The 21,142-nt window shown below is 48.3% G+C and overlaps 1 protein-coding gene across 2 annotated transcripts in view; it reads left to right on the top strand.

Annotated features, from left to right (window-relative positions):
* The first annotated feature begins 4,544 nt into the window (after nt 1-4,544).
* Nucleotides 4,545-21,142, top strand: part of Tinag (tubulointerstitial nephritis antigen) — a 39,627-nt gene continuing 23,029 nt past the window's right edge. Inside the window, exons 1-6 of one of the 2 annotated variants that reach the window (XM_070017272.1) lie at nt 4,545-4,750; nt 7,495-7,558; nt 8,194-8,283; nt 12,290-12,404; nt 18,134-18,257; nt 20,135-20,285. In XM_070017272.1, coding sequence (XP_069873373.1) covers nt 4,621-4,750; nt 7,495-7,558; nt 8,194-8,283; nt 12,290-12,404; nt 18,134-18,257; nt 20,135-20,285 — 674 coding nt within the window. In that variant the 5' untranslated portion in view covers nt 4,545-4,620. Of the gene's footprint in view, nt 4,973-7,494; nt 7,559-8,193; nt 8,284-12,289; nt 12,405-18,133; nt 18,258-20,134; nt 20,286-21,142 lie in introns of both variants that reach the window. The other variant, XM_070017271.1, reaches the window with a different exon arrangement.

Here is a 21,142-nt window from a genome sequence, read left to right as displayed (position 1 = left end):
GCCCCACATCACCTGGCCCCGGCCAGCTTGTCCAGTGTGGTGTGGGCCATGTTTCCTTCGTCTGTGAGTCACGTCTCGTTTACATGACAAGCGTAACTGACCTGTGAAGACTCACCAGAAAATCTCTGGTAGTGCTCTACGTGGGCCCACCACAGTTTCTTTGTGCTGCCCCAGTCATCCGGAATCGTCTCTGCGTTCCGTCAATGTGCTGGCTCTGAGGGCAGCAAAGTTCCTGGCATCTACTAGAAGCTCAGTATATTTTTATTTTTTTTTAATTTTTTTTTTTTTTGTCGGTCGTGGGGCTTGAACTCTGGGCCTGGGCGCTGTCCCTCAGCTCTTCAGCTCAAGGCGAGCACTCTACCACTTGAGCTACAGCGCCACTTCCGGTTTTTTTTCTGGTGGTTTATTGGAGATAGGAGTCTCACGGTCTCTCCTGCCCGGGCTGGCTTTGAACCGCGATCCTCAGATCTCAGCCTCCTGAGTAGCTAGGATTACAGGCGTGAGCCACCAGCGCCCGGCGCTCAGTATATTTTTAAACTGACTTTTCTACCAGTGTGCATTAATTAGACAAAGGATTTCACTGTAATGTTTCCATACATGCGTACCATACGTGACTACAAGCCTTATTACCCCTCCTTAGCCCTCGGTTTTGCTCACAGTTTTTAATGGATTTTATTCTTCTATTTTAAGGCATGGATCACATTCACCCCACATTTTCTCCATTTGCCCTCCCCTTTCTGCTTTTTTTCCTCCAAAAGGCCAACTTTTCTATCTCCCCACATTTTTTTCCATTTTTGTAGGGCTAGATTCCACAGATGAGGAAAACATGTGATATTTCTATTATTAGGATAAAAGAGTAAGTGAATGAACCCAGCTTTCCTCAAAGCAGTACAGCACAAGGGTGCTGAGAGATAGCAGCCGTTTCTCAAGTGCCTCTTGTGAAATCAAGCACTAATTACGCATTTTTATTGGCTCTGGAAGCAACACTTTGCGTTCCCCATTATTTCCTGTTTAATGATATTGAACATGGAATTTTGATGTGGAAGGAAAACTTTGTTCTTTCTCATCTATGCAACTTCCCCCCGCCCCCATGACCGGTAGTTTTGCCCTAGTATTTGAATGCTACCCGATTTCGCTTTCATGCATCTGCTTTTTCTCTTTCTGGGTTTTGTCATTGCCAGGTTTACCACGAGGCATGGAATTGGCAGCCTTGCCTGGTGGTATGTTGAGCCAGAGTAGAAAACAGGAGGGAGGTGCGCGGCGTTGGTGTCCCTGTCTCTGTCTTCTTTCAGACGGAAAGGTCACATCTCTGTGGACATCTCCCTTGGCGTGCGTGGAAAGCTAGTGTCTAGAAGTACACAAGTCGCCAGGCCCCTCCCTGCTGACTGGGATGTCAGCAGGAAAATGTAGGACAGAAAGAAGACAAGAGGAAGGCGGTACCCTAAGTACCGGTTTGGTTGTAGTGAGAAAGGAAAGGCTTGGAGCAAAATTTCTGAAAGCTAGGACCAGGGCCAGTGTCTCCACCATGCCTGGCCGGGGCTGTGGGAGGTTTTGCTTCCCAGGTCCCAGGCCGCTCTTCTTCCCCAGCGCTCTCAGCAGCCTGTCCTGGAGACACAGGCGGGCGTCTGTCCGCAGAAGGCTGCGGCTCTCCTTGCGCAGTGTAACAGCCCGGCGGTGGGACTCCCCTCGCTCCTCCTCCAGCTCCACCTCCGCCTCCGCCCCTTCCACACTGGTCCACTGAGGAATGTGGAGAGGGAAGATTCGTACCCGAGTTGCAGGCTGAGCCCCGGCTTCGGACACAAGGCCAGGTTGAGACTTGGACAGAAGGGCGGACGGGGCGCGGGGCGCTCACTGCACCTGGGGCGAACACTGTGTGACCTTGCTTCGTCACCAGCCTTTGTCCTTTGTCAGCGCTGACCACGATAGTCATTACAGCCTCTGCCATTGCAGGCTGCTGGAGGATTCCGTGAGATTCTCACTCACCTGCACATGGCAGAGACAGCACACGGAGATGCTCGGGGTGACACAGACATACACGCGGAGATGTCCTTGGTGACACAGACGTACACACGGAGATGTCCTTGGTGACAGAGACGTACACACGGAGATGTCCTTGGTGACACAGACGTACACACGGAGATGTCCTTGGTGACACAGACGTACACGCGGAGATGTCCTTGGTGACAGAGACGTACACGCAGAGATGTCCTTGGTGACAGAGACATACACACGGAGATGTCCTTGGTGACAGAGACATACACACAGAGATGTCCTTGGTGACAGAGACGTACACACGGAGACGCCTGTGGTGACTCAGACATCCATGTGGCGATCCCGTGGTGATTGTCACGTGCCAACTTCTCCAGGATCCTTCAGAAACTGAATCCAAACATCAACCCATCTTGGAGCCAGAAAGCATTTGTTACTCTCGATAAAACGGCTGAAATTAGAATTTACTCACTGGGGTAGTGCCCAGTGATTCACTGATTAATAAGTCATTGGTTATTGCTCATCAATCAAGTCTCTTGCCATCCTTCTCAGTCCCCACTGGCCTTGGGGACCATCCCAGATCTCCTGTGGAGCGGGAAGGGTCCCACACGAACCTCAAAGATGGGTGCCAATTCCTTCAGTGTCCTTGTGAAGGGAAACACAGAGCTGAACTCTCCTGCCCACTTCCTATTTCAGAGCGATAACTCTCTAATGCTAGAATTTAAGACATCGGGTTATTTTGATTAAGATATGAGTGTCTAAAGCACCACGGCACAAGGCATTGTTACAATTGACACATGTTGAAGACATGAATGGCAGGAAAGTACAACAGGCTGTGTTGTGGTCATGGGCGCCGGGAAGTGGAAAGACGGTGGACACAGAGGTGAGCCGGGGTGCAGACGTCCACGCAGCCTGTTCACACATATGAACACAGAGGTGAGCCAGGGTGCAGACGTCCACGCAGCCTGTTCGCACATATGAACACAGAGGTGAGCCAGGGTGCAGACGTCCACGCAGCCTGTTCGCACATATGAATAGAGAGCAATGAGACCTGGTGGCGCTGTTGTGCGGGGGCAGGGGAGGGAGAGCGTGGAGGGGGAGTTTCACCCGCAGGCATTCATTATGCGCATGCACGGGAATGTAACAGTGTACCTTCCACTGTAAATCCCATTCAAGCTGATCAAAATTCATGCAAAGATTGAATTTAGGTCAATCAAATTATCCTCAGCAAGCCAGTCTTCCTGATACCATCTCTGCGCGTCCTATAATGCGTTGGACAGAGGACCATGCCCTGTCCCCACACAGCGCCAGCCAGGGAAACGAGCGTCTGTATTGCTCACCTCACTACATCTGCTCCGTCCTCTCTCTCTTCCTTTACCACCCCTCCTTCCCTCCCTCTCTCCTCCCTTCTTTCCTCTCCTCGTCCTCTTCCTGAGCACACCTAAGGCCCAACCTCTTGAATGCTACAGCTGAGTCACGAGAGCAGGCATCAGGCCTCCACAGTCTCTGGCGGGTAGTGGCCGGCAGGGGAGAGGAGTCAGCGTTTGTTGGACTGGGAAGAAGGAACACCATAGACCGTGCCATCCAGGCAATGTGGATTTGTTTTTTCAAGTTAAGCTTGCATCTATTTATCCCCGGCGAGGAGGGGTCGGAAGGAAGTGACACAAGGCTGATAAAAGTGTACGTTGAATACATTACAGACAAGGTCAGGGAACAAGGTGGAAGGATTCGAATGACAAAAATAGCCACGCAGAGGAACATCCTCATTTCACAGCAAAGTAACTGAGGGCTGGAGAAGTAGCGGCAGGGTTTTGCCCCGGTGTCTGCCAAGTGATAGCGTGGAGACCCCTGTCCAGGCTTCTGATGGCCTGGCCCAGACACATCCTTCCCACACGGCCGGCCAGCCGCGTCTGCTCAGTCATTCCCCAGCGCTGTCCCCTGTCCCGAGGGAGTTATTATCGTTAATGAATAAATCAGCAAACCCCCCTGTAAGTGCAGAGCTCTACAGAAACACCGCCGCCGGCGTGGTGACCTTTGAGTTTTGTTCTCGACTCCCTCCCGGCGGGGAATTTCCTTGTCTGGGCACCGTGGATTTCCACGGACGCTGGGCAGAGCCCGGTGGAGGGCTGAAGGTCACTACAGGTCACTGATAGCCGTGGTCAGGGCCTCCCAAATGGGGCCTGGCCGGGAAATCAAGCCAGTGTGTGGCAGATCTCGGCTGGCCAGCCGAGGGACGTTTGGGTCACAGCTCTGCCCTTGTGACTTCCCTGCCCTTTGTCCCTGGTGACTGCAGCCATTGTGTGAACCTTACGTCTAACATGAGTTTCAGACTTAAGAATCTAGAACCTTGGAGTGGGAAGACCATCCCTCCAACTATCATTTAGGTAGATTGTTTAGGGATATGGCCGGCTATTCACATTAGATGAAATATCATGCTTAACTCTGAAGAAATTACACTTGTATTATCTTGGGCAAACATGGAAATTCTTGACTAATGATTAACTGGGAGAGGTATGCTCAAGGAAAGGGTGTGTTTCAGAGTTCAGGCAGAAGTGTCCTGCTGATTAGATTTCAGGCTCCCAGGAACAATCAGAATAGGAGAGGCCTGGCTAAGGAGTGAGGGTCCCGAGAATGTGGACCGGATATAAGATCCTAATCTTCTCTTATCTGGCTACAGAAATATGGACAGAGGGGAGTTCTCTGTCTGGAAGAGACGCGGGCCCGGGAGCTGCTTCCAGCAGGAATCACAGCAGCTCGGAAGGTACTCGCTTGAAAAGGGCTGTGTCCCCAGGCCGCTACTGTGGCGCCCTGGGGTGCTGTGAAGACAGAGATGACGCCTGTGTCACTCAGGTCTATGAGGCAGGCGCGGTGTGCTACTGCGATAGATTCTGTGAGAGGGATCATTCTGATTGCTGTCCCGATTACCAGTCCTTTTGCCGTGAAGAAAAGGAACGGCCCAAAGCTCTGCCTTGGTATGCGGAAGGTAGGCCTTGAAGACGCGCTTGCACATTGAGCTCATAACGAGATCCAATTGTTCCTCCTCCCTCCCTCCCTCCTTTCCTTCCTTCCCTCCTTCCTTCCTTCCTTCCTTCCTTCCTTCCTTCCTTCCTTCCTTCCTTCCTTCCTTCCTTCCTTCCTCTCCTTTCTCCTCTCCTCTCCTCTCCTTCCCTTCCCCTCCCCTTCTGAGGAGCAAGTGGTTTCTGTGATGAATTCTTTGAACTGTCAACTGTCATTTGCTTTGGTTCAGGAGCAGGGTATCTGCATTGCATTAGCATCTTCAGGAAAGTTCTGGTCTGGACCCTGTTTTAAACACTCTTCAAGTTATAGATTATCTGCCACTTTTTCTTTCTTTTAAAATGTGTGGGAGCTACAGCTGCAGCTCAGTGGTAGGAGATTTGCCTACCGTGTGTGTTACCCTGGGTTCAATCCTCAGCTCTAGAAAATGAACACAGAATGTGTTTCGAACAGAGCTCTGAGGGTTTTGAGTCAAACTCTTAGTGACTCAAAGCTGGCACATGGTCGTAAACAGCAGCAGGCACATTTTACTCACCTATTTACTGTCTGGTGGGACTAACGCACCCCTGCCATTGACATCTGTGATGCTAACAATGCCATTAAATCCCAGGCGAAAGCAAATCAAGTCTGGCCACTGCCCCACCTAAGTAATATGAAATACATCCATCAAGTGTCTTTTTATTTTTATTAGTCTATAACTTTTAAATTATTTTTAAAAAGGAGGGGGTGGAGGTGTGGATGGAGTGGTGGAGCTCCAGCTGAGCAAGCGCTGAGTACAGGCCTTGTTACCCGAAAAGGGGCAGGTTTGGGAGCTGGTTGGTGTAGAACAGACCTAAAGCCTGGTGTCCAGTGATCAGTGCAAAAGACTCTTGCAGAGCATGGTAGCTCTTACTGTATTGGCCTACTTATATGAGAGTGGTTATTGATTCTGAGCAAATGGTAGCGTAGAGTTCTGGAACAAACATACCCCAGGCAGGGGCTTAGCTGAAGCCCCATCTTACTGCCTCCTCCCACTCAGTGTCCTGCTCCATGGAACCCCTGGGTTGATTAGTGTGTAAAGCCTGGGAGTCTTTATTGAAAGCTGTGTTTCTAGCTACTCTTGAGAAGCCGGTGGATCCTAGGTTCAGTCTTACAGGAGTCCATCTCTAGAGCTCTTAGCTTTAGAAGCCACTGGGTGAAAAAGAAAGAAACTTCCACAAAGTTGGAAAAATGTGCAAAAATTAAAAAAGACTTGTGCTTTATTTTTTTGCATGTACAAAACAACTTCTCCCTCAAGATATCATGCTGTTCGTTTATTTATTTATTCTATCTAACTTTGCCCCTACAAGGGTTTGAACTCAGTAACAGTCCTGAAGAAAAAAATAGAATCTAAGATCGGAGGTGTGGCTAAAGTGGTAGAGTACTTGCTAACAAGCAGTAGGCACTGAGTTCAATGTCTAGTAGCAGAAGAAAAAGCAAAAAGACAGGCAAGAAGGAAACAGAAAGAAAGATGCCCCCCCCAAAAAAAGGAAAGCAAAGAAGGAAGGAATTAAAAATAGGATGTATCTGTTTTTTTTCCCCTCCGGTCGTGGGGCCTGAACTCTGGGTCCGGGCGCTGTCCCTCAGCTCTTCAGCTCAAGGCTAGTGCTCTACCACTTGAGCCACAGCACCACTTCCAGCCTTTTCTGCTTATATGGTCCTGAAGACTCATGCATACAAGGCTAGCACTCTACCACTGAGCCACCTTCCCAGCCCCAGATGTATCTATTTTATAAAGTATATCCAATGAGTTTTGTTTTTTGTATTTTGGTCCAGATTTATGAACTACTTTCTCTGGTCATCTGTCATGAATCACTTCCACTTATGAGATCTGATTAGCATCTGGGAGGTGAACTGGAGTTTGCACTCTAGGCAGATGCTCTTACCTCTGCATCCTGCACGCAGCCCTGACTTCTCCTTGTTATTTTGAGATGGGGTCTCCCTGCCTTCCTGCAAGAGTTTCTGGGCACACTCCTCCAGTGTTAGGCACCAGGCCCAGCTCCTGAGAAAGCATCTGGCAGACTTTTATTTATTTTTTTTAGGCCGGCCTCAAACCATGATCCCAACCATCCTAGCACCCGAGGTAGCTAGGATTACTGGTGTGGGTCACTGGCCTCTGCTCTGATTACTGTTTTTATTAATAATATAACCATAAATGAATTCAAATGATGTTATATTACTCACGTATAAACAAATTAATTACTTTTTGGTGTAGTGATTAAGTCTATGGCAAGGCAGGTTTTATGCTTTACAAATCCTTTCTGTGTAACATAGTAGCCATTTAAAGATAAAAGCTCCTGGAACATCCCCGGAAAGAATCTGAGATACAAACCTGGGCTGGCCACGTGCGGACTGCCGTCAGATCGGCATCGAACGGTTTTGCATGTGGCAGCGTTCACCACGGGGTTAGACGCCTGTTGCCCATGCAGGCAGCCACGGAGGGGTTAATTTGTGTGTGTCTTCTGCTAACAGGTTGCCTCAGAGATGGGCAGCACTTCGAAGAAGGATCGGTAATTAAGGAGAACTGCAACCCCTGGTAATGCCCGAGGGATTCGGGACCCAGCCCTGTGGTCTGTGTGTGCTTTCTTCTGCTAAGAGGGTCACGGGAGGGGGGGTGAAGAGCATGTGTTTAAGCGTGTGCTGGCGCTCCATATCATGGGACATCCCACCACATAGGTGCACACCCTAAAAGCACATTGCAGAACGTAATTATGCATGTATCTCTTGTGATTGAGCTTAATAATGTTCTCGATAATGAGCCTCCTCCATATACCGGGCGACATCACACGTACCCCTTCATTATGAACACTTTAATAGGCTAGAAGCAAATTGCTTTTTTATGAGTAGAAGAACTCTGTATAAAAACAGGCTGCTTCCAGAAAGGGTCTAAGCACCGGTACATTGAATCCACTCTCCAAGTTGTATTTTTTTTAAGAACAGATTCAGTGAATGTGTGGTCGCATCATTTATCCATTGCCCAACGCAGAGGATGGGAGCAGCTGGGGCCACACCTAATATCTGTGCGATGCGGATTGGTTTTCCTCCAAGGATCAGACAGACACGGCTCCTGTTAGCCGAGCGAGATCCTTTCTGTGTCAGGTCTCCCGGTCAGTTCTGAAGTGTAACCGGCCAGGCCTGGCCGCCGCCTTCATGATGTTTGTGTCTTCGCAGCACCTGCTCTCAACGACAGTGGAGATGTTCCCAGCACGCATGCCTCGTCCGCCCAGAGTTACTGGAACACATCAATAATGGAGACTTTGGGTGAGGAAAATCCCCCCCCAGTTCTGACTTCTTGGCATCCCAATTACTCTTTAGGTTTAGACTATACATACTTCCCTTCATTGTCTAAGAAGGAAAGTCAAGAGACAGGAAGAAAGATAAAACACAAACAGTGTGCAGACTTGGAATGTGTATGGTAAACTTCAGTAATCAAAATGCACGCATAAAAACACACAAACCTAGCTGCCAGTGTTCAGTTCTGCAGGTGTTGGCACTCAGATGTTTGTGGCGGGACCGGGGAGCTTTATGCTGCCTGGGTGTTTAGACACTATTAGGAAGTTGGCAGAGTGGACTTTTTCATGCTAGTCTTTTCTCTCCCTCTCCAAGCCAGTCCTACGCTCCACTGAGTCAGGTCATAAGACCTCCAATGCGTAGATCGCTCCCAAGGCCAAATCACAGAGTTGGAAGGCAGGATGAGCGCCCCGCTTTGCTGGTCATGCACAGAGAGGACGGATGGAGGTGGAATCCCGGGGGTGGGCATGGCACGCTCTCCTATCAGCTAGGACGGTGCCCGGCCTCACCCATGACACAGGGACACGGACGCTCCGGCACCAGCCCTGGCTTCTTGTGGAACTGCGGGCGGGGGGACAGCCAGGCTGATCTGCCTCCGGACTCCTCCGCTGGCCCAGATCTCGCTCTGCTCTTGGCCGCCCCTCTCTATTTCTGGAAAAGGTGTCACAGTAGCAACTCTATTTTCCAGCAACTAGAAAGGCGAAGTCACTCTGGGGCATGTTTTCCTAAAACACAGAAGAGTGATTTCCTCCCTCACATCGGACGGTCTTCCCTGGCACAATGGAGATTCTGGTTTCCTCATTTCCGAAGTGCTTTCTCAGAGGATAGAAACTGTACAAAGTCCCATTTGTTGACATTAATCTTCTTAACTCACCCCCAAGCCCTCTGTGTGTGTGTGTGTGTGTGTGTGTGTGTGTGTGTGTGTGTGTGTGTGTGTGTTTGCTCAGGGAGTGTCTTTGGTGAGCTCCTGATAACACTGAAGTATTTCTAAGGAAAACCAATTACAATCTTCTGTGACTAGATGATATTTAAATCGTGGGGATGTGTCAGTTGACAGACTGTTGAGTTAGGTTCCTGAAAGGATTTAAACAGCTGGTCGTTTCTAGCTCACACCTCCAAGAAACCAGGACACACACCCAGAAACCACAAGACAGCCCTCTTCAAACCTGGCGCTGGAAAGCTGCGCGCTCTTTGTGTACCAGCCATCTTCGTCCTGTCAGCCATTTGGCCTAGGTTCAGCTGAAGCTGCATTTGTTTGGTTGGTTCCTTGGATTTTGTGGTGGGTTTTCTTTTTATTTTTCTTTCTTCAGTGTTAGAGATTGAACATACAGCTTCTCACTTGCTAGACAAGCTCGCTCTCCCTGGAGCCATTTCTCCCATTCTTTTGCTTTTACCTTCTTTTCTTCTTTTTCTTGCTCATTTTCCTGACTGTGGCCCTGCGGAGTGGCCAGCACCCAGAGCCTGCTTTTGATGGAGGGTGTCACTAACATTTTCCCTGAGCTGCTCTCCAGCTCTTAGGTTCTGCCTTTGAATTTAGGTGAGATTAGATGAGACCTGTACCACTTTGTGTTTAGTTTTGAGACAAAGCCTTGCTACCTCAGAGCAGGGATCCTCCTGCCTCTGTCTCCTGAGTACTAGGATTATGGATGTGCAGCACTGAGCCCGGTGGGAGCTCCCCCAGATCCCGTTCCTCCTGAGTCCATGGCTGTGTCCGGGGCTGTGTCTCCCGCAGGCCAGGGCTGGCCTCTTCCTGTGGGGCTCTGCCCGGGCAGGAGCGGCACCTGCCAACCCCACCTGGCACCTGGGTGTGCGTGCGGCACACAGTCAGTTCTATTGTTCTCTTATCATTGGGCCATACTCCTAGTAGAATGAACGAGAAGTCTTTTAGGACCTTCTGTAATCTGTGCGGTTTCTGAGTGTGACTTTCCTTATGGACTTAGAATCGAATCTCTTGGACACCTGCACTGATATTTATCTTTCTCCAAATCAGCCCAAACTGGACCGGCCGCTGTCTCTCCCTCCCTTCAGTGAGCCGCATCTGCCTTGCACCTGACCCAAAGCCAGGACGCTTCTTCCTTCCTCTTCATTCTCAGGTGGCTACGCCAGGCAGAACTCTTCAGGTGTTTGCGCCCCCCGCGCCTGTGCTGTGTTCTGGAGGGTTTCTCTCTCAAGCTCACATTGAAGCGGCGCAGTTTGTCTCTCCCGTTTGGTTCACTCCAACTCCGCTCTGTCATTTCACTTTCACGCTCAACCCTTTGGACACAAAGCTTTGATTCTGTCACACAAGTTGTTTCTAAAATCTTTCCCTTCCGTTCCTTCCGTGAAGTAAATTTCTCCTCAGTGCAAACGACCGGCTCCCCTCAGTCCCTGTCCCCATTCCCCCCCCCCCATCCCGCAGTCCATCCCTTCATCTTAGCACCAGACTTCCCCGTGGCTCCCCTGGAGAGCCACCGAGCGCAGTCTCCAGGCCTCGTTCAGGGCTGGCCTTCACTGAGGTGAGCGCGTTCTCGCTTCACATTTGGCCCCCAGCCTCCTCCTTTTGCCTTCATCAGACGTTAGCTTCACTTCCCACAGGAGCGTGCCAACTCTGGCCGAGCGCTGTGGGAGCCTCTGCTCTGATCACGCCAGCGCTGCGAAGGTGGCTCTCCAGGAAGCCTTTGCTGTGCTTTTTTGTAGACTTTGCGAGGGTACAGTCTCCGGTGGGGAGAGACGCTCGCTTCTCTATCTGCGTTCCTGGTGTCTATCCTTATTTTGTTTAAAAAGTCCTCTTACACTATTCAATGAAGGCCACTGGCCTAGTATTTGCTGACTGCTCCCTTAATTGCAAGTCCTCAGTTGGTGCAAATGACACATTAAAATTGTAGCTGAGAATTACTGAAGATTTTATGAACTGATTAGAGGCAGGGATTTGTGGTAGGGAGCATACGAGGCAACAAAACATAAATTCTATGAACTAACAGATTTTATTAACTTTCTAGGCATATTGGTGAACACTGAGTTATATTTCTAATCACTCATCCCATTATATATGACTTGTGATAAAAACAACAAAATAAAGTTTAGATCTGACATAAGTATGAAAACGTATTGCCCTCAAACGTTAGATATTTTAAATAAGTAATGATTAAATTACTTTTGTCTTTCTAATATTTGTTTACCATCTCCCAAAGAAATCTGCTTGCAAATTCAAATGTCTCATTTTATTATTATTTTTAAGTGTCTCATTTTAAAAAGAAAGTATCTTAATCTAGATATGAGCACAAAATATCTCAAAAACATGCACCAGCCTTTTAACCACCTAATTTCACATCAATTTCATATTTACTATCTGAGATGATCAAATACGGGGCACAAATTATCATGCAGTATAAAATAGCCTATGTCAATAAAATTAGTCATCAGGACTACAACTGCTCAGGGCAGGAGTGTAGCATAATGGTCGGGTATTGGTCTGCTAGGCATGAGGCCCTGGGTTCAACTCCAAGGAGTGAAAAAACAAAGGGAAAAACAGAAGTATAACTAGTTTATTCTCATTTTTCCACAGAAACTTTTTACCTGTTCTCTATCTTTTCAAATCTAAAATATAATGGAAACAGATTACTGTAGGGAAATAAGAAGTACATTTCTATATATTTAAGCTTCTTCCTAAAACCCATTTAATGACACTTAAAGAAACTTCATTTACTGCTCTTATCACTTAATCCTTCCAAGGACAGTATGCGAAGATTCCATATTCTTCATCGTAACCTTTATGTGTCTCCCATGAATCTCTGCAATAATTGCAATGTGCCGGGTTGGAGGATTGCCTCCTCTATCTGACTGCAGGATAATGAACGCTTTATCGTTGTAGAGGGACGGTCTAGCCGGCAGGGACCGCTTCCACTCTGTGCGATCTGCCCGCTGTGCCTGCAGATCGACAGGTGAATTCAGAAGTGGGTGTCTCACCTGTCGGCGTCTCCTCTCTCGTGGAAGGCAGGTGGACGGCCCAGAACTACAGCCAGTTCTGGGGAATGACGCTGCAAGAGGGCTTCACACGCCGCCTGGGCACGTTGCCTCCTGGCCCCACGCTGCTGAGCATGAGTGAAGTCACAGTAAGTGTTCCTCACATGTGTGTGTGTGTGTGTACGCGTGCAAGTAGATTTGTGGTTTAAAGTAAGTGAAGGAAGCCAAGGGCCGTGGATCGCTGAGTGCCTGTAACCCTAGCTACCTGCTGGTCATGGATGTCAGGCCCCTGCTCAGGGCCGTGTGGGCAGACAAACACAGGACACCCCTTCTCAATGGGAGCCAAGCGCGGCGGGGCACACATCGCTCCCATGGCTCCGTGGGGGATGGAGGTCGGGAGGATCAGAGTTCTAGGTCAACCCAGGCAGAAAAGTCTGTGAGACGCCATCTCCACAGAGTGAACCGCGCTGCCGTCTTGCATCTGTCATCCTGGTGGGGCAGTAACCTTGAAAGAGCTGGATCTGTATCCAAGGATGGGGGCGGGAAGCGAGGCTCTATGTGAACAGCAGTGCAGAAGAATGAGGCAGAGGCGGGTCTCAGCAGCAGGGTGGCTGGCCGGGGCAAGGCCCCAGCCCAAACCCCAGCAGCACCCAAAGGAATAAATGCAAATATGTCGAGCTCGAACTGTAGGACTCATTAAAACGTGCCTCTTTTTGACTACCCACAACTGTAAGACTATCCGTGGTCTCCTGGGATTGAAGCAGAGGCTCGAAATGTCACATTGAAAACTGTGCTGGTGGGTGAGGGTGTGTCCCTGGAATCTACCAAAGCACACATGGGTGTGGGTGGGTACGCAGGCCCCCGTACTCTGTCTCCTTCAACTCTCATGGGAGTGTGGTGCAGGGAATATGACGGTTAGCCACACTTTGAAGACAGGGGGTGAATACTGATGGAGTCTGAATCCCTCTGAGATGGAGACAGGTGCAGGGCTGCCACGAATCGCTTGCCTTCAGAGCCATCTCGGGATCAGCAGATAGTCCTCGGAGTTTCCGTAGAACCTGTTAGCTTGGTCAGTTCAGGTTCAAAGAAGCCAAAGGATCTTGCCATCTCCTAAATGGAGCTGGTTTTCTGACACGATCTGCATAGGGGTGGCTCTGGATCTTTCCTGTAGACAGCCGGATAAACTCTTTGGAGATGTGGCTCAGGCTCACGGTGTCTCACGTCCTAACTCTAAAACCAACATGCAGAAGAGAACTTTCCTCTATGTATCATCCTTTCTCTCTGTGCCCCAGCCTGGGAAAGGAGCTGGCTTTGTTTGGGAAAATCCCTCCGCTGTACAGGCCATTCTCCCGCCTCGAGTGTTGAGGGCCTTGGTAGGCCCAATGCTAAGGTTTATTTCCACGTCCTTGGGATTATTTCCAACATTTCCTTTTTCTAAACCTTGGCATTTTCCCTTTGGGATGATTTGAAATCCAGACGAAACAAAGCCCGGTTCTTTCTCAAGTTGATACTCATCATTATAAAGAAAAAAATCTCATTCAAAAGCATTTGTTGGCTCCTGGAGATTTGTTTGCATAAAAACATCTCTGCAGTGATATTTAAGTGAAAGTTCACAATGATTAGACTTCAGGAGAACTTCAGTTACCTGGTGCAGGGCAACTTAACGTAAGACAAGTAATGGCAAGAAAGTGGCAAGAGAAGCCCAGCTGACCTGCCAGAGTCTGCTACCCACTGAGCACGTAAGACACAGAAATGGGGTCTCATTTCTAAATCAGGTAGCTTGAAGAGCGAGTTCTGAGTGTTGAAATTATCCTAATAACTGGTTAAGTAAAAGAAAATTGGACTTCCAGGAAGAGCGGGAGGTCCACGTGGACTGAGCTGAACTGGCAGACACTGGAAAAACAGAGAGAACAACAGGTTACGATTTTGGCCAGATGATGATGTGGAAATTGCCCAGTACTTGGTATCAAACGGCCTCCACACACAGGAAGGATTGTTTCTGTGTTTATGCTCCTGAGTCAACTGATATTTCCTCCACGTTGTACAAATAGATGATTTTCAACAAAGGCGGCCTCTCCACATAATGGCCTCAGGCCGTCGCCAATGGGACATGCTTTCCAGTAGGTGAAGAAGATCCATTCACCCTAATGCCCCAGCCCCCTCCTTTGACCTGCCTGTGTCAGAGCTTTGACTCGCGGAGTTCTTTATTCTGGGTGGGAAGAATGAGCGAGGAATCCTCCTGCCCATGCCCTCCCTCAATTTGTTCCTTCCCTCATGTCATTACAAGTCTACAAAGCAGGAGGTAGAAGAGCAGCAATGGCTACAAGGCCAAGATTTCCCCCATTGTATGAATGGGGTGACCCCATTATTTAAAGCCTGCAGATACATGGCATCAGAGATGGTCAGAGGCAAACATGTTTGTATTTTTTGTGTTAACTTCACAGTTAACTACTATAACACATCTTTCTCTCCCTCCCCAATATAAATGAATCATGAAAAACAATGTCATGATGTGGTTTGCTGGACGTTTACATAATGTGACATTGTAATACCATACCGTGACCTTTAAAGACAGTCATGTTTAGACGAGAATTGAAAACATCATCTAATTCTCCAAACACTTTAATATTCTCTAGATACACGTGACAGTCGATTGGCTCAATTTATTTCTCTAGCCATTTAGATGTAACAGGAGGAAATGGGTTTTCCTTCTAAAAATATGTTTCGGTAATAACAGAACTGAGCCATTAGAAAGATATTTGGAAAAACCAAGGTGAATATTTCCAGGTTTAGGTTTTTTCCTTTCTTTTCTTCTCATTACTCACAGAGTATTGGCATTTTTAGTTGGCTTAGCAATCACTATCTGAACGGACATCTTAACCTAATTCCAACGGCTGTCATTGATGTACACAGAAGCTGCTCTGGAATCCGACACTGGCCGCAGAAGGGAGGACGCAGTTAACTAGAGATACGTGTGGCCTGAAATTGAACAAAACTGACGACCTCACCTAAAACTGTGACGTTTGGCTCACACATAGGCCACAGACAGACGTCGATGGTCTGTCTTCTCCACCCATCCTCTTCCCGAATTGTGATGCGCACAATGGCAGGCTCACCATAAAAATGATAGACAGGGAATCAAAGCAACGTATTTTGTACTGGCCCAAATGATGAGATGTTGAAGCCATTCCCATCATTTCTACTTTTTGGAGTCTGACAAACACTGGCCGTTTCAAAACATTCAAAAGTACCACAACACAGCAGTGGTGACAACCATCTTTTTAATTTTCAGAACCAGGTTTCTGGGAACTGTGGGGTGAATCAATCTGCAGTGGCTGGGCGTGGTTCCTCAGAACGGCGTTCTAAGGGGCTGCTCCGAGGAAAGTCACAGCTCACGATTTCTTCCCTTCTTCACCCCTCTGGGGTTGGGAGGCCCGTGACAGCGCGTGATGCGTGGCTTTAGTGGGGCGTGGTACTGTGTAAGCACCTTTGATGGTCATCACGAGCGTCATGCTAGCTGTCATCCGGCTCAGCCGAGAGTGACCGAAGCCACACACATAAGACCTAACTGGATGTCTCCACATCCCGGACAGGACAGCCGCTTCCTTCTGCTGCAGGCCCCATCCATCCTGTATTGCACAGGCTTTTTAACAAGTCCGAAGAACGTGCTGCGGCCAGTGACATGCACATGTCTACCCGCAGGAAAAAGATGCACAATCAAGGGAAAGGATTAAAAGGCAAGTTCCCGTGGCCTCTTAGTTCTCCAGCATCTCCCATGACACATACCTGAGTATCAATCACCACATGGAAGCTTAGATATGGACCTCATCGCCCCATGGGGGGGGGCGGGAATCGCCACTTTTCCTGACCCTGCACATGTCTGGAGAAGACACCTACTCCCTTGAGGAAAAGCTGGGCATGAATGCATCGGTGATCATCAAGTAGTGATATTAGCATCATTTAGAAAATCGTTCTATCCTGAGACACTAGAGAAGAACCAGCGGGGGCCTTTCGGGGTTCAGGCATGAAGGCAAAGGCGGTTGAAGAGGAGACATTCCCGTCCCTTCTTCCAGCCGGGAAGCTGCCCTCTCCTCCCATGTGTGGAGTGTGCCTGGCGTGCAGGGCCGCCGACCTCAGACGGCCAGGTCGGGGCAGAGTCGTGTGTTCTGTGGCTTTGGTTGATTCCCAGTCACGCTGGCGGTTGGGGTGGTTCTGAGGACATGGTAATTGTCCACACTGAAGTGGGGACCCTCTGCCGCAGGAGGAAGAACCATCTGCACCGTGTGCGCCCTGTCGGTGCACAGGGCATGTGGAATCTACTCCCACTTCCTCAGGAAATGCCAGGCGCGCGAGTCAGGCCTCAGGTGATGGACGCCCCTCACCGCTCAGAGAACTATGGTCAGTGACATGGCGGAGTCACCACAAAACCAAATTCCCCGGGTTTCCCGCTGTGTCTCCTTCTCCAACTTGTCCACCCTGGCTGCTTTATTCCTTGTAATTCCTAGATGAAAACAGGAGCGCGGGGAGGTGTTCCCATGCAAGTGAAGAGGAAATCTTGCTCTAGGATCGCTTCCGGGGTCATGTAAGACAAACACGTTGGAATTTCTGTCAAGCTGAGTGGCTCCTTGTCATTAATTTTGCTTTGCTGGCAGAAAATAGTTCAGGTGTCTCATCTCTTGAAGCCAGACTGCCATGACCTGAATGCTGTTATTCTGTTTCTTTGCAGTCTCTAAAGCACTCCTACTTTACAGGGCATGTGACATGCATAGAATACTGGGATATACAATTTCCTCTGTGTTCATTTTGTGAGGTTATTGGATCTCATGGGGCGGATAAAATCACAGGGGGACGCAGCCTACAGGCCTCACGTCCTTGAGACCCATTTTTATGGAACGCAATAGTAAATAAGCAGTTTAAAAAATCTTTAAAAAACCAAGAGGTAAACATCCGGAAATCATCTGGCTCCGAGGACTGTGAAACACATTTTCAAGGAAACTGTCATTCTGACCGTTGTTTCTCGGGTGCCTTATCCTAGTGGGAAGCACCGCGCACGCGTACTTTTTAAAGGATAAACCATAAAAGCGACAAGGGCATATCGGTGTAATCGTTTCCCTGAGGGTGCTGAGGGAAATGTGTTTAGAGTTGACATTTCCCTGACAGATATACCGCAACATTGCTACCAGGGCGCACAAATGCCATGTGGGCCTGTCGGATGCGGGGCCACTTCCTGTCGGATGCGGGGCCGCTTCCTGTCGGATGCGGGCCACTTCAGAGTCACTCAGCCCACGGCAGATTAAGAGTCATCACTGTATCTTTGTTGCTTCCACAAAGATAAGGTTTTATTTGCTGTGTGATTAAATTGGCCTTGTAAAGTGACCAGGGGAAGCTGACGTTCTGTCTAATTTTCTGGAAACTTCAGCAGCTTCCCGTGTTCAGCGTCTGAAGGCACTCTGGCATGCTGAGACAGCAAAATAGGGAGGCGTTGGGTGATACCCGCTGTTCCTGCGCCCCAGGTGTGTTCCTCAGGAGCTGACAGAAACATCACTGCAATGTGGCTTTCACCCCTGAAGGAAGGGGCAGACAGCCAGATCACATGGTCTCTAGGGGTGGTCACGATGACAGGGACCCTGGTGTGAGGTAACACAAGCGCTCTCCGGATTGTTCCAATGAGTTTGTTTTACACCACGATTCCCCACAGCGAGATGTCATTTCTAGCTTGGAGTGAAACAGAAATCCTACAAAACTATACTGTATTCAAAATCTCGGATGTAGGAAATGGTCAGAGAAGGAACTGTGGTATGAAGGTCTGACATCTTCTTGTGGTGGTTGTTAGAATACACTTGGGAAACCCTAACCTGTCTGCCTCTCTCTCCTCCAGGCCTCCTTACCCGCCCATACTGACCTCCCAGAGATTTTCATTTCTTCTTATAAGTGGCCCGGATGGACTCACGGCCCATTGGATCAGAAAAACTGTGCCGCGTCGTGGGCATTTTCCACCGCAAGTAATACGATCATTTTAATGACCTTTGTATAATTTTCCCCTTTGACTCAGGAGCCTGAGAGAGCAACTTAAAAGTTTTACAAATTGGAATATATACATATTACCATCTGGTCAATTAAAATAAAATCTTATTGTGGCCTAGGAAAACAACTAGAAGGTTATATATTTCCACCTAAGAATTGGTCATCCATATCTCATGTTAAATGCAGAATGAATCCAAAGAGCTGTGGCTAGGAGTATGCTGGCCAAAGGCGAGTGATGGCCAGGGGTTAGAGGAGCATTAGGGCTTCACCTCACCCAGAGGGTAACGTACAGTTTTAGCATGCGTATGGACCCCACACAAGCCGTATGTCTTCCTTCATCGCTGTGGAACTATTTTGAAGGGAAGTAAAACTTGAGAAATAAGTAAGAGTGGATGAAATGTTTTCAGTCTTGTTGGTCCAGAAGACATGGGTTCTGACTGTGGAGTGACATGTGCAGCCATCTACCCGGGGCAGCGGCACACGTCTGTGTTTCCAGCCAGCTTCTTAGGAGGTGGAGGTTAGGAAGTATGATATTCCAAGAGAGGGTGGGCAGAGTTAGCAAGACCCCATCTCAGTTTATTAGCAGGCTGTGGTGATGTAAATCTATGATCCCACCGACATTAGAAGCCAGAGGTAGGATACTTATGGTCTGAGGACAGGCCCAGGTGAAACCATGAGGCTAGCCAACAAAAAAGAGCCTGCCTGGCAAGCTTGAGCCCTAAATCAAACCCAGTTATGGACACTAAATTAATACATGAGCAGGAAGCAACTGTGATATAACTTGTGAATGTTGGTCCAAAAGTAAGAGTGATACTTCTTTTATAGCTACTTTTATCTAGGTTCACAAGTCCAAAAATTTCAGACTTATCCCAAGACTTTATCCCCTGACTTGCTACAGTCACATAAAACCACAAACGCAAAAAAACATAAAACCATGGATTCTTTTTAAGTGAGTTATTTTGGAAAAAACAAATCACAGTACACAGACAGACAATTTTGATGTTAAAAGACCCACTTCCACTGACAAGAATATAATTGATAAAGAAAGACTATATTCTTATTGTCTTCATGTAAAAGAGAACAAGATATTCTCTCAGTCTGAATCTAAGCGTTGAAAAGGAGACAGTTTAGGCATTCGGCAAGCAAACATCTCTAACTATCATGATGGCATTGTATTAACTGGCACAATGGCATGCTCATGCCAGCCTGTCATGAGACCGTGGTTGCTGTGATGGTGCGTGCAGATTTCTAGTTGATTCTTTTCTGAGAAAAGCATCTTTTTATCTGTTTCTTGTTAATTGTTGTAACTTCTAATGCTCCAGTACTTAGGGCCAAGTAAGTGCTCAAAAGAGCTGAGAGAAAGAATGAACTTACAACCATCTTAATGTTAGGGAGCTGTTAAGTAGATGAATAGAAGGTTCAAAGAGGTTAATGTTTATGTGTCTATACATTTCGATAGCCAATAGTAATATCCCCATATTAATTATATAAAGCAGAATGTCAGTAATTGCGTATTGTAGTAGATAGCATATACATGGATTTGTAGCTGTTTGCAGCTGTGTTATTGTGTGTAACCAAATAATAGTATCAATTAATAATAATTGCAGTGGTCAATGCTGCTTATAACTAATAACATACTACAACTTTATGCTTACAACTAATAACATACTCACAAAGATAAGATTGAGGCAGTGGTTTTCCATTGTATTATGAGCATGAAAGTACACTAGGCAGCCTTCAGATATGACATCAGCTAGAAGTTCAGCAATCTGAATTAGCTGTGTAGTTCCACATGACATCAGAAGGACCCTGTGGGGTACCGCTTGCCTATTAACCAGTATTCTGTTTGAAACAGGCGTGGCAGCTGACCGAATTGCAATTCACTCCAAAGGTCAGTACACCGCTAACCTGTCCCCCCAGAACCTGATCTCCTGCTGTGCCAAGAGCCGCCTCGGGTGCCAGGGTGGGAGCATCGACAGAGCTTGGTGGTTCCTGAGAAAACGTGGGTAAATAGCTGCTCGGCTCTGCTCCTCCCACGTCCCGGGCTGCCGCAGGGCACTGACCGAGGCAGGGATGACCCGAGAGTTCACAAAAAGTACCTCAAGCATCTCCTGTCTCTATGAGTGTGGCGTGACGTCGGAGCATGTGCTTGGAATTGACTGAACTGACAAGGCCCCGGATTATTGAATAATGGCGGCATGCCTGCTCTTGTTTCAACTCTGATCCCCAGAGAGGGAGGAAGAGAATCAAAGCGGCTGTGTCTCCTCATCCACCATTTTCTTCCCTAGCTCGATGAATAGGGAAATCAGGTTAGCAATAGGAAGAATAAAATAGATACCTCCCAGTTGCCTCCGGTGCCGTTGGCCACTCCCTCCCATGTGGTGACGGCTGATGGCCATCCTTAGTGTGACCCCAGCACCACTCCCTCCTGTCTGTCTCAGGACGTGTCTGTTCCTGCGTTTTGGGTCTTCAGCGAGGGGGGTGGAAGCAGGTGCACTACTGCCACCCGTTCTGGGTCTTCCTTACAACAGTCAGAGGCTGTGAAGGGCCAGGGCACCTCAGACACTGATGCGGGCATTCATCATTTTTTCATATATTTTGCCTAGTGAAGTGTTTCTCTGAGCACACAGACCCGTCTGATACCTTCTGGGTGTCGTACTGTGCGCGTGGCTTCTGTTCTGCATTATGTCAACAACAAAAAAAAAGCCTTAGAGGGACTTGAGTGATCAATTATCATTGACACACCACAGATCTCATTGTGCTGTGTCCTTGCCCCCCACCCCCCATAACAAGACATACAAGAGGCAGTGGCTTAGGTAACAGATGCCACGTTCTGGAGCTGGGGCACTGGAGTCTCTTCTTG

Source organism: Dipodomys merriami, unplaced genomic scaffold (assembly GCF_024711535.1).
Source record: "Dipodomys merriami isolate MVZ:Mamm:240054 unplaced genomic scaffold, mDipMer1.0.p SCAF_122, whole genome shotgun sequence".
Lineage (NCBI taxonomy): Eukaryota > Metazoa > Chordata > Mammalia > Rodentia > Heteromyidae > Dipodomys > Dipodomys merriami.
The sequence above is the reverse complement of the archived record's forward strand: the minus strand, read 5'-3'. Positions and strand labels throughout refer to the sequence as shown.